We start from the raw sequence: 17,235 nt of genomic DNA, 5'->3' as shown, positions 1-17,235 counted from the left end.
TTCTCTTTGAAAAGTCCTCCAGGGATGTAGATCCTGGAGCTTCTGTGAGAGGTGGAAGAATTTGGATTCTCCTTCTGGACATCCTGTCTTCTGACTTTCAGGTTTAACCACCGCATGTCTCACTATGCTCTTCGGGGTCAGATCATGGCATACTGCAATAGCCTGAGAAATCTTCTGGAAGATTTTCCTACCATCAGGGACACCTTTTTCATGGTAGGGCAACCACAAGAGAAGAAGGGGTTGAGAGACTCCAAGGAGGGCCTCAAGGCTGACCCCAGGTGCGTAATTTCCTTCAGTGTTTATTACTCTCCTTCCCTGGCCCTACTTCTCCCTGGGGAGAGGCATGTTAAGTTTAATATTAAACCTTTCCTCCCTTTACTGCACTTGACCTTGATCTTCTTGTACAAAAGGGTAAAAGGAAGAGTTAATACTCCAAGAATAAGAGTATCTTTGTATTTGAACCCAGAAGGGGTTCCTTGTTTATGGGCTGTTTGACTGCTTTTTCAATCTATACAGTTTTGTTTTCCCTGGGGAGCCCAGAAATTTTTAATCAGTCACAACCCTTTACATAGCCAGCATCTAAAATAATCAAACAAATAAGTAAACTTGATCTTGAGCTGTCCTGGCTTCAAATATTTTGCTCAATGGAGTAGAAGAAATATTGAGAAAAAAAAATGATATACCAGTGCCTTGGATAAATCAGTGTCCTTCTGTTTATAATGTGTGTGTGTATATATATACACACACATTATATTAGTGATATTAAGTGATAAGAGCAGAGCTGCTTCCATACATACCATGCATTATCCAGTTTTCCAAATTTTCTTAACTCAGCCTACCTAGAGTTCACCTACCTGGATGGAGGAGTTAGCATATCTGTGCAGTCAGTAACCACACTTTCTTAAAAAAAAAAAAAGAAGCTGCTATATGGTTATGTAGCCTCCAAACAGAAGCAAAAACACCCTGTAGGGTAAGCTTACCTCATTCCTCACTCTTCCCCTTGTAGCATGGAACTTGAGTAACAGTAATACTTAATACATACGATCATAAACTGGATAGATGGAAGGGAATTGAAAGATCATTTGTATCAGACCACTTTCCCTCATTCATTCATGCAGGTTTTACTCAACCATCATTTATTCAATACCTACTTAGCATTAGGCACTTTGCTATGTGCTAGATTTACAAAGGTAAATAAGTCATTGACTCTGGAAATAAATTCAGTCTAGTGGGGGAAAGCTCTATAAACAAACATGTAACTTCAAGAATAACATGTAAGAGGTATGCGAAGAGGTCTATGAGGACACAAAAGAGGCAGTGTTTTATTCTACCCCAGGGTTACAGAGAGGAATTCAAAGACAAAGTGATAGGAAAGTTGGAGTTCACCAGGAAAATGGGACTGATAGAACAGGTTAGAGAATGCAAGAAGTCCTTACACCCTTGACTGACTGATGGCTAACTACCAAAATTGTGGCCAGTCCCACCTTGATACTTATGAAATGCCAAGTTTATGGATACCAGTGATTGGTTTCATGAGCTCAGCCATGCTTTCACTTGGGTAGATGTCAGTATTTGCCGAATGGAAAAATGCATCTGAGAGAAGAGTGGAGGCAAAGGTACTTCAGTAGACTATTTTGCTGAAGGGCTTGACTGGACACCTGTTGCCCAGTGAGGCCACAGTGTATCCTCTCATCACAGGAGAATCCTCTAAGACTTCTTAGTGCCATTTTGTCACCTATCCTCTAGCCAAGTTAACTATTTATTAGCCCAGTCTACAGTTGAGATTGAACTTTAAAAGTAGTTTAGCCAGGCACTGTAGCACATTCCCGTGGTCCCACCTAGTTGGGAGGCTGAGGTGGGAGGATCAGTTGAGCCCAGAAATTCAGGCTGTACCGCACTATGATCATGCCTGTGAATTGTGACTGCAGTCTAGCCTGGGCAACATAGGAGACACCATCTCTAAAAAATTCAATAAATAAGTTTTTAAAATTAAAAATAGTTTCCAGAATTCTAACCATGAACTTGCCAACATTTGTGTTTTGGATAAAATGTATTCAGGGAGTCCATTTTTATTTCTGATCTGTTTCATTTGCAGCAACTATGTAAGTTGATCCGGATATGGAGAGGAGGGAAAAATCTACCTTACAGGTCTTGCTCTATTCCTTTATTATTTCTTGTAGATGCTGTGTGTTTTCTAAAGATTAAGGGAAACGGTGAAGCCTAGACCCCTCAATCATCTTGTCAGTTAATGTGTGATAACTTCAGGGTAGGGTCTTGGGCCAGTAAAGTATGAGCAAAGTGAGTGCCCACTCAGAGCCTGAGTCACACAGTCAGCCAGCAGATGAGCTGCAGCTGATACAGGCTCAGTGTTTCTCTCCTACACCCATCTCCTGCTTCCTAAACTCTCTAGATGTTAACATAACCCTTTTAATACACTCATGTAAAAGGGAGTGTAGAGAAAGGAAATTCTGTCTTATGTGAAAGTTTGGAAAAATACTGTATAAGACTCTTCTAACTCCAAAGTCAGTGGTTCCATGCACTGAGGAACAACTAATGAAAATTAAATATCAGCCACAAGAAGATGTGGTGGAGAGAGACATGGACTGGGAGTCAGAATATTTGGACTTTGCCCAGCTCAGTCATACGTTGCCCTGAGGTCTTGGGCAAATCACTTGTCTTCAATTTCTGGGCCTCAATCTCTTCATCTAATGACTGAGGAAATTGAAGAAGCAGCTCTCTGAAGTTAAACATGTTATGATTCTTGGTGGTAAGTTATCTAGAGCATGATTCCAAGGAATAGGACTGCTGAAGAAATACTTTATGGAAAGGGACCATTTTTAAGACTGCTCAGGACATGGCAAATAGGAATCCTCCCAAGCCAGAGTTAACTAGAGATGAAGGGACAGAGTTGAGGAGTGAGGACCATAGAGGAAAGAGGTCCTCATCTGATTCATAAAATAAGGGGTTGAGTTAGAATGAGGATAAGAAATAAGGTTCATTCTAAATGTCAGTTCAAACAATGCATTAACGGCCCTGCTGAGGATTCTGAGGCATCTCAAGTTTGTGAGAGTAATTGTAATTGATTGGCAATGTCTGCCATGCTCAAGGAAAGGCAGAAAAGTAATTTCCATGCTATGGGTTTCCCATCCTTGACTAGAAGAGCCCTACTTAATTCTGCAAAGGCTGTAATGTATTGTGTTTGGTTTAGCAAAGACACCCCTGTCCCGGTAGAGGAGGAGCCAAGGGGAGCCCTCTTCCTAAGCAGGAAGTCCCTTGAGGGTTCCATTCCCTTCATGGCCCTAGAGGAGACTGGAGTCTGGAGCCTAGGATGACACTCCAATCCACTCCAGGAGCAGCTGCATTTGCTGATGAACAGAGAGAGGATGCTAACATTAATTGAGCCCTTACTTTGTGACAAGTAGAGCCACTGTCATCCCATATAGTTACTTTGTGCAAATTAGAAGGCAGCACCCCTTCATCTGGGCAGCTGTAGTCTCATACCAGGGAAAAGCATCTAGTAAGTAAAGTACAGGTTAGATCTTGGCCATCGCTTGTTGCCTCAGGGTACAACCTGAACAACAGTATATGGCAGCCTTGGTATCAAGTGCTGGTCCTTCCCCAGCAATGGGAAATAGGTGATTACAGTACACTGTGATAAAGAATAAAGTAAAATAAATGTTTAATGAAAGCACCCACCAAGAAATAGTATTATCTGAAGGATTGGGTTGATGGGAATGGGGAGCAAAAAAGGCTCCAGGGAAGAGGGGATGCTTAACCTGGGTCTTGAATGACAACTAGTGCTCCAGGGAGACAGGGAAAAGAAATTCAGCTCAAGCTGGGACAATTGCATGTACAAAGGAGCAGAGGTGTGAGACAGCATGTGGACTTGTGTGGGACTCATATCCAGAGTTTGTGAGGGCAGCAATGGGAAGTAGAATGTATTGAGGCGTGAGGAAAGAGCCAGAAGTCTGTGTTTGTCCTTCAGGTCATTGGGAAAAGTGGAGCAAGATGATTGTCAGTGACATTATGTAGGAAGCTACTAAAATTGTAGAGACAAGAGATGTTTAGAAGGTGAAATCAGCTAGGCCAGATGGCGGATATAATATGAAGCTGAGGGAGACGGAGGAATCTAAGATGTCACTCAGAATCTCTGGCTTGGGTGAATGAGAAGACAGCAGTGCCCTTATTGTTAATGGACACAGACTTTCAATTTTAGAAGACGAAAAAAGTTCTGGAGATGGATGGTAGTGATAGTTGCACAACACTGTGAATGCACTCAGTTCCATGGGACTATACACTTAAAAATGGCTAAATGACTGAGAGGTGGGCCCTGGGGTGGCCAGCTGGGTTCGGAGCCGAGCAGGGTCAGGATGGACGAGGACGTGCAGACTACCCTGAAGATCCTCATCATTGGCGAGAGTGGGGTGGGCCAGTTCAGCCTCCTCTTGAGGCTCACAGATGATACTTTCGATCCAGAACTTGCAGCAACAATAATATGATTAGCCAACAGTATGATTAGAACGTATGCCAAGTGAAACAAAGGGATCATTGTCATAGAAGTTGCCTCAAATTCCAGTTGTCTGGAAAGCAATGTAAAGTGGACCACCTGCCACAAAAAATATACTCAGTGAGCTACAAGCAAGTTTTGGGGACTTCCCAAAACCAGTGAAAACTTCAACTAAAAGTAGAATTTCAAAGTACTGTAATTTGGTTGGAAACCAACCCTCCAAATCAAACATGAACATCAATGTTTATACTGAACATCAATGTTTATACCACATGTGGTAGACACAAGATTTGTGTTATCGACTTGAATGTTACCAAGGGTTCACGATTTCCGGCATCCGTTGGTGTTATTTCTTTCTTTCTTTCTTTCTTTGCTTTGAGATGTAGTTTTGCTCTTGTTCCCAAGCTGGAGGGCAATGGTGCGATCTCGGCTCACTGCAACATATACCTCCTGGGTTCAAGCAATTCTTCTGCCTCAGCCTCCGGAATAGCTGAGATTACAGGCATGCACCACCATGCCTGGCTAATTTTTTTTTTAATTTTTAGTAGCAACAGGGTTTCACCATGTTAGCCAGGCTGGTCTCGAACTCCTGACCTCAGATGATGCACCTGCCTCAGCCTCCCAAGGTGCTGGGACTACAGGTGTGAGGTACCATGCCCGGCCCCAATAGTGTTAATTTAAGGAAGTTCGATTGGCCAGGTGTGGTGACTCATGCCTGTAATCTCAACACGTTGGGAGGCCAAGGCAGGTGGATCACCTGAGGTCAGGAGTTCGAGACCAGCCTGGTCAACATGGTGAAACTCTGTCTCTACTAAAAATGCAAAATTAGCTGGGCGTGGTTGTGGGCACCTGTAATCCCAGCTGCCGAGATCATGCCACTGCACTGCAGCCTGGGTGACAGAGCAAAACTTGCCTTAAAAAAAAAAGAGAGAAAAGAAAAGAAAAGAAAAGAAAAGAAAAGAAAAGAAAAGAAAGAAAGAAAAAAGAGAGTCGGATTAAGTAGAGCAAGCCCAGCTGTGAGGCAAGGACCCCGTCAAGTAATCATGCAGTGCTTTTGTTTGGGTTCTCAGAGCAAGTCTTCCTCATCCCTCCCACTTTCTCCTGACCTCCCTGTAAACCTGAACTACCAGATACCTCAATTTTCTTCAAGGCCAGAGTGTTCTTAATGTTGCTAAATTGGTTGAGGAAATGGGTTGAGCCACTCTTGCTCTGCATGTTTTCCTCAGGGTGCTCTTCAGGCAGTTCAGCAGCCCATTACCTAGGCCAGTTACATTTCAAGATGTGTCCTCCAAAGAAGCCCATGCTCACTGTGGTTGTAACTCAGGTCGAATGTTTTGTCCACTTGCCAGGCATCCAGGAACGGGTTGGGGGGCACACAGAGCCTCTTGTACCTCACGCACACCTACTCGAACTGGATCTGGCTTCCGTTTCCCTGTGTCACACGTAGATCCTGCACCGCGCTGTCCAATTTACTGACTTCGCAAAGATGTCCGGTTCCGGCAGTGGGTTGCTGTGGGAGCCCACCAGAATCCAGGTGAAACTGGCCTGGGTGCGCCTCCTGGAGGCGGAGAGGTGGTAGGAATTGTTGGTGGTGAAACAGCCCCTGCACAAAGTGTCTCTCCGCCTTGGCCCGGCTCCCCACCGGTGCACTGCTCCTCCAGATCTTCCTCTTCGTCCTTGGGCAGGTGAAGGAAGCCGGTGCCCAGCGCGGCCATCAGCATCATGGGCGCCAGCAGGACGATCCAGTGGTGCGCGTCCACCTGCCACCCTGGCCACTGGAAGAAGAGCGGTGCCTCCAGGCAGTCAGTGTGGCAGTGGCGCCTGCAGACCGCATCCCCGGGGTTTCCACCTCTGGCAGAGGAGCGTCGTCCCCTCCAACGCCGGGGATGGCTACGGCCCCTGCCCCTGCCCCATCGACGGTCGCCGCTCCGAGGGCTGCCCTGAAGCCCCGCCCGGCAGCGATTCCGGTGCCTGATCCGACTCCGGGACCTCCCCGGCCCCGAACCTTGTGGCGTCAAGCTACGCTCTGTCTGGGACCCCTGCGGCCTCTTGGAGCCTGGCGCCGGCTTCCCCTCTGACTCGGACCCAGGTTTCGGCTCTGACCCCGGCCAGACCCCTGTCTTGTTGCCCAGTCCCGCTTCCTGGGCGGCGACTCAGTCTCGGAGTCCAGTTGCGCCACGACCTTAGAGGAGCTGAAGCCTATTTCCGGGAAGCACAGGCGGCGCTCTCACTCGGCACAGCGGGTGAAGCAGCAGCTGCCGGCGGAGCTGCCGCCTCTGCCCTACCCAACGGCTTCCTGGAGAAATTCTAGGGGAGCCTGTGTGAGTGCCCCTGGAGCGCAGGCGGCGTGGGGAGCACGTGGTTGGCCCCGTTGCCCAACTAATCTGAAATGTATTGGTGGCGTGCCTGGCCTCTCAGGAGGTTCAGCAAATACAACGAACACTTCTTCAAGGCCATCAAATGCGTGCCTGTCCTAGGAGACTTGCAATGTATTGGGAGAATTTGGGTGTTTCTCCCCCCAACACGTAAACGGCTCAGAAATTCCACGTGTCCTGAGCTACAGATTTTACCTTTCTTGGAGTTCACCCAGTAGCAGTTTGAGGTCAGACAGGTAGTGTGATGACGTTGTACCAAGGTTCGAGAGTAGCACATCTCACACACATGTGTGAACACCCAATTGTCAGGCTCATGAACTACAAAAGAATTCTAATAAAGTCTTTTAAATAAACTTCCACTCCTGCCCTAATGGTAAATTTTGTGTTATGTATATTTTGCCACAATTTTTTTAATGGAGGGGAAAAGATGATGATGTCATTAGGACAAAGAGATGTGGAGGGAGATGAGAAATCACAGCTCAGAAGCCTCAGCTGTGTCCACCAGCCTCTCAACAAGGCTCAGGTGCTTCTTGTTGGGCATCCTCTGCACTATGGTACACTTCCATTAGCCATGCTGCTACCACAGTGTCATGGTTCCCAGCTGCCTCTGGAAGGTAAGAGCATGGAGGGCAGAGGATGTCTTCATTTTGTATCCCCAGTGTGCACCTCTGACTTTGACACTGGTTGAAAGGGAGGGTGTATGTGTATTAGGGGTGAGGGTTGGGGAAATAGGCCATCAGGAAGGAGAGGGAGTTCCAGCAGTGGCCTTTAATTTGATCATGAAATAGCAGACCGTGTCATCATCTGCTGGCAGGAATTTGGTATGGGGGCCTTAAAGAAGGCTTGGAATCATGAAACAAGAAAATGGGCACTAGAGCTGATCAAAGGAAAGGAAAGGAAAGGAAAGGAAAAGGATTGTTCCAGGGTGACATAGCTCAGGCTGGAAACCATTTCCATCAGTATAATTAGCAGTGTGATTTCCTCCAGCTGTGCTCAGCGGCATGCCGTCAGAAACAGCAAGCTGAGCAGTTGGGAGGACCCAGAACTGGGGCTTTGATAGGTAGATGGGTTGTGAGTGCAAAGCAGCAGAGAATTGAAGGTGCTGGGGAGAGAGTGCTTCGTGTGCTTGACTGTGAGATCCAGTCTGGGTAGGGAAGGGAGTGAGGTCAGAAAGGAGCTGACAGATGGAAAGGGAGACCAGAGGACTGGATGATGTCAAGGAACCTATTTTGGAATAAAGGAAGGGAAGTTTAGTGAGAGTGGATGACTCAGAAAACTGTAGGAATAAAATATGGGACTGGGAAAGTTAAGACTTTGGAGGTGATATGGTTTCAGAGGATAATAAAGTCTTGGGTGTGGCCCAGAAGTGGTTAGCTGAAGGGGAATGAAAGGGGACAGTGTTGAACAGGTTGGGGAACTGCCAGGCCAGATAATTGGCAGGCCATCCACAAGGGGCAGGGCAAGTCTCCTTGTGGGGCTGAGAACCAGGCTATGCTTCATGTACTGAGCACCTAAAGCTTTCTGCAGTCATCTCTGCTCTTCTCAGACGATGGCTGCTCACTGCAGGCAGGACTGGAAATGGCAGGAAATAACAGGTAAGAAGTAAAGGATAGCACTTGGTAGAGGGCCCAGTGGCTCCAGGGACACATGTGCTTCTCAGAGGCTAAGGAAGGAGATGCAGACCCTGCAACTTTTTAGTTTTGATATTCATTGTTACCTCTAGGCAGGAATGAGCACGGTGAACTGAATAATAGAGATGAGACTGGATTACGCTGGCTTTGGTCTGTTTCAGGACAGGAATTGTTTGACTTTGTGGTTGCTAAAAGACAGGCAATTCTCCAAACTAAGACCATACTTTATTCCTGAGCTGAGAATTAACTGATTAAAATCCTGAGACTTATGTTTATTGTAGCACTATTCACAACAACCAAGATATGGAATCAACCTAATAACCCACAAATCAGTCACTTGCAGCAGCACGGATGCACCAAGGATTTTCCATCAGAAAAAACAAGGCATTGATTGATGTAAAATTCAGGATGGAGGTTCATCTGGGGGCCACCAGGGAAGTGCATATCAGGCTTCAACATTCCTTTTCTCAGGCCAGGTGGTGGGTACCTGGGCTTGTGTGAATCCTTAAACCAGACATATATGGACAATACGTTTATATATAAACCTGCAACAAAGAGCCGACTAAACGAAGAGATGACTAACCTTATTAAGAAATAATAAGGTATTTGGAGGAGGAGGAGAAAGGAGGAAAAGAACACCAGAAGCTGGAGAACCTGGCAAGAAATGTGGTGGCAAGGCAAGAGAAACAGAGCCTGGTTTTGGAGCCCAGATTCTACAGCTGGACAGATAGATGTGCATTTGATTTCTCTCTTTTTTTCTGAGACGGACTCTCACTCTGTCGCCCAGGCCGGAGTGCAGTGGTGCGATCTCTGCTCACTGCAAGCTCCACCTCCCAGGTTCAGGTTCATGCTGTTCTCCTGCCTCAGCCTCCCAAGTAGCTGGGACTACAGGTGCCCGCCGCTGCGCCTGGCTAATTTTTTGTATTCTTAGTAGAGATGGGGTTGCACCATGTTAGTCAGGATGGTCTCGATCTCCTGACCTCATGATCCACCTCCTCGGCCTCCCAAAGAGATGTGCATTTGAATTCTAACTTCATCTTTTAGGAGCTGGGTAGATCTCCATAACTTCTCAGGGCATCAATTTCCTCAGCTGTGAAAGAGGAACAAAAATAGATCCATCCTGAGGTTGCCAGATGAATTAAGTGACATAAAATATGTACCACCTAGTGTGGTGCTGGCCATCTAATTCATGGCCTTCCTGTCTTTTCTTACCACGCCTTTCCCTCCCTCCATCCCCACTCCTTCCCCCACACAGCTCTGGCTAAAATCAGCCTAACTGCTCTTCTTCCTGTTGAGTTATTTATGAACTGGCCACCTGGGAGCGACATGAAAAGGGCTGCTGCCCTGGGGTGTGGATGCTGGGCCTGTGGTGACAGGCCTGTGTGACAGAGGGCGGTGATCCAACAGGGTCATTCATGATGCCTCTTGTTTAGAGGGAAATGCGTGCTATGGATCCTTTTTTCTAACACTTGCAGATTTCAGCCCCGGCCACGATGTTTGCTGTCAGCGGATGGAAAAGTCTTCCTCAATTTATGGTTCATACCCCATTCTTCTGAAGTGCTGATTATGTTCAAAACTCTGCCAGAAAAGGTTTGTATTTTTTTGTATGTGTGCCAGAATGGAAACTGGCTGGGTTTTGTCTCACAGTTAAACGTATCAATTCCAGAGAACATGCCTTGTTTTATTCAGACATCTAACTACAGAAATCTTTTTCACAGAAGCCTTTTCTGCTTTATCATAATTTGTCTTGGGCCTCACTATGCTATGATTTATCTCTCTCACTGGTCACTAATGAACCCTAATTCAAGCCTCTGACATTTCTTATTAATCTTCAGTTTCCTTCCAACCCTTCCAAAAACCCCACTGATGCTCTGAAGCTAATGAGAGGTTGAGATCACACTTGTAACTCAGGGTTAGTGTTTTCTGAGGGGTTCTGTGTACCTCACTTACTGATCAAGGGCAATGTTGGTAACAATTTTTTAAAAAAGAAAACATAGAAACACATAAAACATAAGTATTTGATAAAGAAATAAATTGCAATGTTGAAAATGGCATTTGGGGAATATTCTGATTTTTCTTAGTAAGTGAAACCCTGTTTAGCAAACTTGGTTTCTTACCCCTACTTTCATTGAAGAAGTTTCAGATTTTTATTTTTAAAAATATGGAAATACTACCTTCTGCAGTTAGATCATAATTTTTCACTTTTCCTCCACTTGGACATTGATATATAAGATCCACGGTTTAATTTTCAGTCATGTGTTGGTTTAAACAATGTTGATAAATATCTATACCTTGCTTACAGGTATTTCCTCAAGATAATGTTGTCTGAATATGAGTCCCTTCTATGAATTGATTTGTGACCCTTGTAATTCATTGATGGCCATACAAACATTTTGATGTGTTCATGGCCTTCAGTGACTTTAAACAAAGAAACATGTTGCTTTAACCCCTCATAGGCGCTCCGTTGTCCAAGGGCATGTAACCGTGGTTCATGAATAGGTTTATTGTTCCTTTTCTGATATTATCCTGTATATACTGTGCCAATGTTTTTTGAAATATTCTTGTTTAAAGATATCGTCCCCATTCAGTGTTCATATGTCTTTATATGCCTCTTAGAAATGTCCTAAAATGTATTTCCTTGTATTGATTTTATCCACAGGCAGCTTTTAAAGCCTTAAAGCGAACTTTACAGCTGATAGCTCCTCTGCATGATATCGTGGCCTACCTTGTCAGTTTTGCTAAGCTTGGCAATTGTGCAGCATGTTTTGAATTTCCTCTAAGTCCCAACCCTTTGAGAGGAGACTGGGGAGGAACTGAGGGCATTGGTGAGTGATTAAAGGTGATTCAAATCACCTTCAGTATTCACTGGAAGTTCTATGAAGCTCTTAATACTCGGAAAGACAGAACTACAATATACTCTCATAAATGACAGCAATCAGAAGGGCAAAGGAAGAGTCTGAACTGTCTTATAGACTGTCTCCACACTGCACAGCTATCTGCTTGATTCCGCATTCACGGGCTATACCACAAAGTGCACCAAGTCAGGAGTCGGGAGGCCTGGGTCTTACTCTGCCTCTGCCACTTGGTTACTGAAAGCTGGGTACTTTACTCTCTGGGTCTCTGCTTGTCCATCTATAAAATGCGGTGATAGTATCTGTCTCATACAGATGTTCTGTGGATTGAAATTTATGTCAAAATTCTAGGATATATAAGCCCCCATTAAATATTAGTTTTCTTTTATTCCCATTTCCTTCCTGGCCTTCATAAACTCACATGGCAAGGTCAGAGCCAATCACTCCCTATTAAGAAGCTTGTAAACAGCCCTTGGTTAGCTATCAATGACCTAAAAGTCTTTGTGGTAAGAATGATTGAGGCTTTAGTTTTATACGCCCAGTGCTCATCAGCACAGGTTATATTATAAGATAAACACATGAGGTGAATTAAAAACACTGAAATGTTTACTAAGTTATGTTTATCAGAATCAGGGAAAGTAATCTTGCCTTAATAATGTGACTACCATCCAAATAATGTCACTGGTCATGTAAATATCAATTAATAGCAAAATACTATAGTAGCCGGGGATTTAAAAGAACAAGAAGAGCCTAAGAAATGAGGCAACATGCCTGTTTAAACCTAATGCTCTTAAAACAAATGTCAGAGAATCTGAGGATATTCCCCTGTGGCTGGTTGGTGCATAAAGGAAACACATTTGTAGGAGACCTTGGAGCTGGTGGCAGGTATATTTGCATTGTGCTAAGGAACACTGAAGGGCTCTGTAAACATTTAGATGTGGACATAGGGAAGGGCATGCATGCTGATCTGGGAGGAGGATAATGCCTGTGTCTAGGAGCAGCAGGATAAAGACAGAGTGGTAGTGGTGCCACCTCAGCAGAAGGCACAGAATTGTTGCAGAGTAATGAGCTGTCAGAGTGACTCACAAGTCTTCAACATAAGCATCCGATTAGAGAAGCTCCAAGCACTCTTAGGTCCTTTCCTTTTACTAGTTTGGGGACTGTTGTAAGTGGGGCTTACTCAGAAAATAAGCTAAGACACTCTTAGCGGGGCTGTTGCATGTCGGGAGGGTGTGGGGGCTGAGCTTTAGCTAAGGCACAGGAAGAAGGAGTGTGGCCAAGAGAAATGTCCTGCCTGCCCTTGAGATGGGGAGGCAGTTGTTACATGGAGATGAGATAGAAACCGAGAGAGCCAGAGCCATATTTCCTGGTGAAGTCACTACACAGGCAGTCCTATAGCAGCTGGGAGTAAAGGGTGCCCCCGGGCAAAACCTCCCCAGATCAGGGAGGTGATCTAGGGTGCTTCCCAGACTGGAGAGGAGCGGACTTGGATCAGTGTAGAAAATAGGAGGGACAGTCCTAGCAACATAAGAAAAGGACACTGGCAAAAGCAGCAGGCAGAACTGCACGTGGCCAGTCCGGAGAAGTGAACCTGCCCATGAACGAACCCATGAGTATGGCTCCGAGGAATCACGGGAAATGAGGCCCAAGTTGAGGACCTGGAATTCAGGAAGAAGGGAATTGTTTTCTTGCCATTTCTGCACTGTGAACCCAGAAACCATTGAGATATGTGGGGCCCAGGCTTTCTGAAGCATGCGGAGAGGCATGCATTGTCATGTTGCACATTTGTGCTCCAGGGAGAATGTACAGTTTTACATGCTCTGCTTTGCTCAAAATAAAGAGCAAACTTAAAAAAAAAAAAAAAAAAAAAATCCCCTCCAAGATAATCATCTTTTTAAAAAGACTAGGCTGCTTAGTTCTTGGCCTGTTTCCCAGAGGAGGCAAGAAGAACTAAGGGGAAAGATGAAATGAGAGTCTGTTCCTTTAAGCCATCTCAGAACAATTTAGAGTTAGTTCTAAATTGTTAGTTCTAATTGTTAGTTCAAATTACTTTTGTGGACTTATACGCTTTAAAGTATTTTTAAAACAAATCTTGAGGGAAATTCAAGATTTCAGCTTTTGGTCCTCCCCTTGACTGAAGAAAACAGCTCTTAGACACTGTGGACCAGCTCTGTGGATGCAGCCAAATTCTCTTCTTCCCTGAAAGCCAGTAACTCCCTTTGAAGTCCCCCGTGAAGCAGAGGATGTAATCAGAATGTGAACGTTTACATTGTGACTTCCTTTGTAAAGGATAAGTAGGCCAGTTAAAGCCCAAATACTTCACACTGAACTCAGGGAAACCAGGAATGAAGTGTACGATCTCTGAGTCTTCATGCAGAGACGGGGCCACTGTGACTCCTCTCTCTCCCCCTCTCTCTCTGGCTGTCTGTCTGTCTGTCTGTCTGTCTTCCCTGATTTCCCAAACGGGACCCTCCTGGGAAAGGCTTGAGCAAAGGCTCCTTTCCTGTTGTTTCCTGGCACAGGGTTCACCCCAGCCTCACCACCATCGCTGCCTGCAACAACCCTCCGCCCTGTCCCCACCGCCAGGCCGCCTGTCCTGCCACCTCCCCTCCCGCCAAGCCTCTTGACTCCATAAAGGAAGGAAAGTCGGAACGAGGATTTAAAGATCAGTAAAATAACAAAGGAAAGGCAGTCCTGCCTCCACATCTGTATTTTAATGATAATACTACATATCAACATACAACAATTTTGCTGGGAAGCGATCACATGCCAAGTGCACAACCAGTAGTATATAAACGATGGAAATGACAGAAAAAAAATCACCTGTAAACCAGCCACTCTAACAAGTGAAATAATTTTATTTATCTTTACTCCCGTCTAGCCCCTGCCCAAATATATTCCATATTTATATTTTACAGAGCTTTAACCACAGGGTATGTGTAATTTTATATTCTCCTTTTTTCATTGTCATTGCAGAGGATTAGGAAATTTTCCTCTGGTTACAGCACAGCCTGATATTGCTTGTAGACCGAACACACTAGGCCTTGAACAAATGAGGCTCCCTGACCACCTCTCCTCCCTCCAATCACCACAAAAGTTCTTGTACAATTCGTTCTAATATGACTCTTCTTCTGGTGAACTCTTCAGCCCAGTAGGACTATGAGATTTAGAGGAGTCATAAAAAGTTTGCTGATTGGACTCAATTATTTGGGGCTGGAAACAAAAATAAAACAAATTTTGTATTGTATAAAACAGCAAATGGATATGAAATCTGGACTGCTCATCTGTTCTTAAAGCCAAGAGCACATATTACATATGTTAGCAACCATTCTCAGCCCTGGATCTGCCTGATCAAGCTCTCATGGACAGCTTCCCCCTCCCACAACTCTCTGCTTTCTCACTCAGTAGATGCTGGAGCCCAGTACTGGGCTAGGGAGGAAAGAAGGCTGCTTGCATGTGGACCAGCTGTCAAGATAGAGCATCTCCAGAAATGCCCTGTGGGCTTCCTGTCTCACTCCTGCCTTGGACTGTATCCGTTTTCACAATCCTTCTTCTAATAACAGAGATGTCCTCTCAGGGTAGAAAACTATCACTATGTTCACAGGGATATTTCAGACCAGCTGACATTCTGGTAGCCGTGTAAGTGTGAGCCCAAGCATGTTCCCCAAGGGCTCATCACTTTCCACTGTGCTATCCTGTTCTGACTAGCTCCTTCTCTATGCCAATAACTAGGATATATATACCTAGATGCTAGGATGGTCATCCAGACTCAGGCTGGGTTCCACATCCTGGCACTGAGTGCCCTACAAGGCCCCTAAGTTAAATTTTCACCCAAAATGAATATGAATCTATGTATACATAGCCTACTCTTACAGTAAGGATCTAAGAAATAAAGCAAATATGGATCCTCCACATTTGCTCCTAAAATGACTAGAATCTCCTAGAAGGATATGTATGCATATGTATACACATATGTGTATGTATACATATGTTGCATATCTTTATATATACATATATGCACATGTGCTTTTTACTTGCTTTAGATGGTCTTGAATCTTCTTTAATCCATGAGCCAGTGACAGGCAGGGCTGATTTGGATATAGCATGGCAATAAGAGATGAGTGCTGATTCATAATCTCTGATCTCTTCAAGTACCTAACAGATATACTGAGGACTAGATTTTCCTATTCCTTGTCATTTCTCCTTTTTGTTCTATTTCAAGACCATAGCCTTATAAATTTTAAAACTTTCTTTCCTGGCCTGTTCTTATTGTACTGAAAAGCAAAGCAAATTTTTATCTTCCTGAGGAAGAAAGGAGACATAAATCAGACCTTTAATTCTAGAGCATAAGGCTTTGCTGGTCTTGCAAAACATATAATTAGTATACCCACAAACAAAACACGGGAAGTCTGATTAGGTGATAAGTATGGGACAAAATGTTGGTTTACTGGTTTAGCTATAGTAGCCTGTATTTCACATTGTCAGACTAAAATATTGTCCATCTTCTAGGGTCTGAGCTTCAAGAGCTGCAGAACATGATTGACAGCCTCCAGAGCCCCCAAGACCCTACCTGGGTGGCCCAGGCACTTCTCCTCCGAAGGGAGGTTATGATTTTGCAGTTTGACGCTGCAGTGAGGCATCTCATCCGGTAAGGGCTGGAGCACTCATCCTGTCTAGGAAATTCTGCTGTGGAGGTGTTTGCTGAGTGACCATCTAGGGAGGCCACTCTTGGCAAGGTTAGATAATGAGCTTAAAATAGTCACGGGCACAAGCAGATCCAGAATGCCATGGCTACCAAACATGACCTGTCACAAAGGCTGTCTGTGAGAATCTGTTCTTATTGGCGAATAACAATCTTGATTTTAGCAAATGTAATTTCAGAACAGTTCATATAATGATTGCTGCTCTCAGTGTACACGGGGGTTCTGCTGGGAATAACATTTTTATACTTCTAAAGATGATTATTTCTAGGGTTTTTTTTTTCAACGTTTGTTTACCTTTCAAAAAGACAGAAGTTTTACTGAACTTCTCAAGCTAACAGAATTGGCTACCAGCGTTAAATTTATAAATAAATCAATCTACCTCTAGCCTTGTAGGTACCATTGTATTAAGTACTCCACATGCAAAAGAAATGTTTTATTTGGGTAATTAATCACGATGCTGATGGGAAAATTAGCTTGGATTAAGATTCATAATGTTTCCAGTATAAGTAAGTTTTGTATGAGAGGGAAAGAGGGTTAGCCCTGAAGATCTCTGCTGACTTTTTAATTGTCAAAATTAACTTCTTTAGGTTAGTTCCCCATGTGAGTATTTAGCCACTGAGAGGGCCTCCAAGGGCCGTGCTCTTACCTGTAGGTTGCAGTTGCTTTCCACTGCACTTGCAGGCATCCATGGAGAACGAAAAGGTGGGGGTTGCACTGAACTGTCTTGTTCTTTTTCTACTGTCAATCTTCTTTACTCTGACATCAGAGGACTCTTGGATTTAGAATGTAAATTCAGCAGGACAAAAATCAGGCTAATTTGTTTTCTTTATATTGACAGATAGCTTCCTGAGCTGTAGCTTAGTCAAGCAGGTAAGATGTAAAGCCTCAGACAATTGTCAGGATGGCCATTTGTTAGTCCTCTGGGCTCTGAAAGCCCAAGGTCAGAATTTGCAAGGATTTCACATACTGGTGAAGAAACAGAAATATCCCCCAGAAGTCCTTTTTGGATTTCAGCTACGAAGGATTCCGTTTGGTACTGCTCTCCCAGGGAAACCACTCTGCTTCCAGGAAACCCCCTGGAATCGCTTTGTCGGGGCTTTCTTTGTCCTCACACTCCATCTGCAGGAATGGAGATTGTGTCCTATTTCTGGTTTTATATGTTTTTCT

The 17,235-nt window shown here is 44.5% G+C and overlaps 2 protein-coding genes and 1 non-coding gene across 8 annotated transcripts in view; 1 reads left to right on the top strand and 2 right to left on the bottom strand.

The window, feature by feature from the left end:
- Positions 1–17,235, bottom strand: part of SNX3 (sorting nexin 3) — a 1,122,685-nt gene that overhangs the window by 1,052,265 nt on the left and 53,185 nt on the right. The window lies entirely within an intron of this gene.
- Positions 1–17,235, top strand: part of LOC126953643 (coiled-coil domain-containing protein 162-like) — a 94,725-nt gene that overhangs the window by 25,409 nt on the left and 52,081 nt on the right. Inside the window, 4 exon segments of the mRNA XM_050789195.1 lie at positions 102–278; positions 9,989–10,103; positions 11,173–11,338; positions 15,875–16,013. Coding sequence (XP_050645152.1) covers positions 102–278; positions 9,989–10,103; positions 11,173–11,338; positions 15,875–16,013 — 597 coding nt within the window.
- Positions 7,109–7,212, bottom strand: LOC126954093 (small nucleolar RNA U13). Its single transcript, XR_007725539.1, has one exon. It is a non-coding gene; the product is annotated as a small nucleolar RNA U13 (small nucleolar RNA).

This window comes from Macaca thibetana, chromosome 4, assembly GCF_024542745.1.
Source record: "Macaca thibetana thibetana isolate TM-01 chromosome 4, ASM2454274v1, whole genome shotgun sequence".
NCBI classification, from domain to species: Eukaryota; Metazoa; Chordata; class Mammalia; order Primates; family Cercopithecidae; genus Macaca; species Macaca thibetana.
This window is presented reverse-complemented; position numbering and strand designations above follow the sequence as displayed.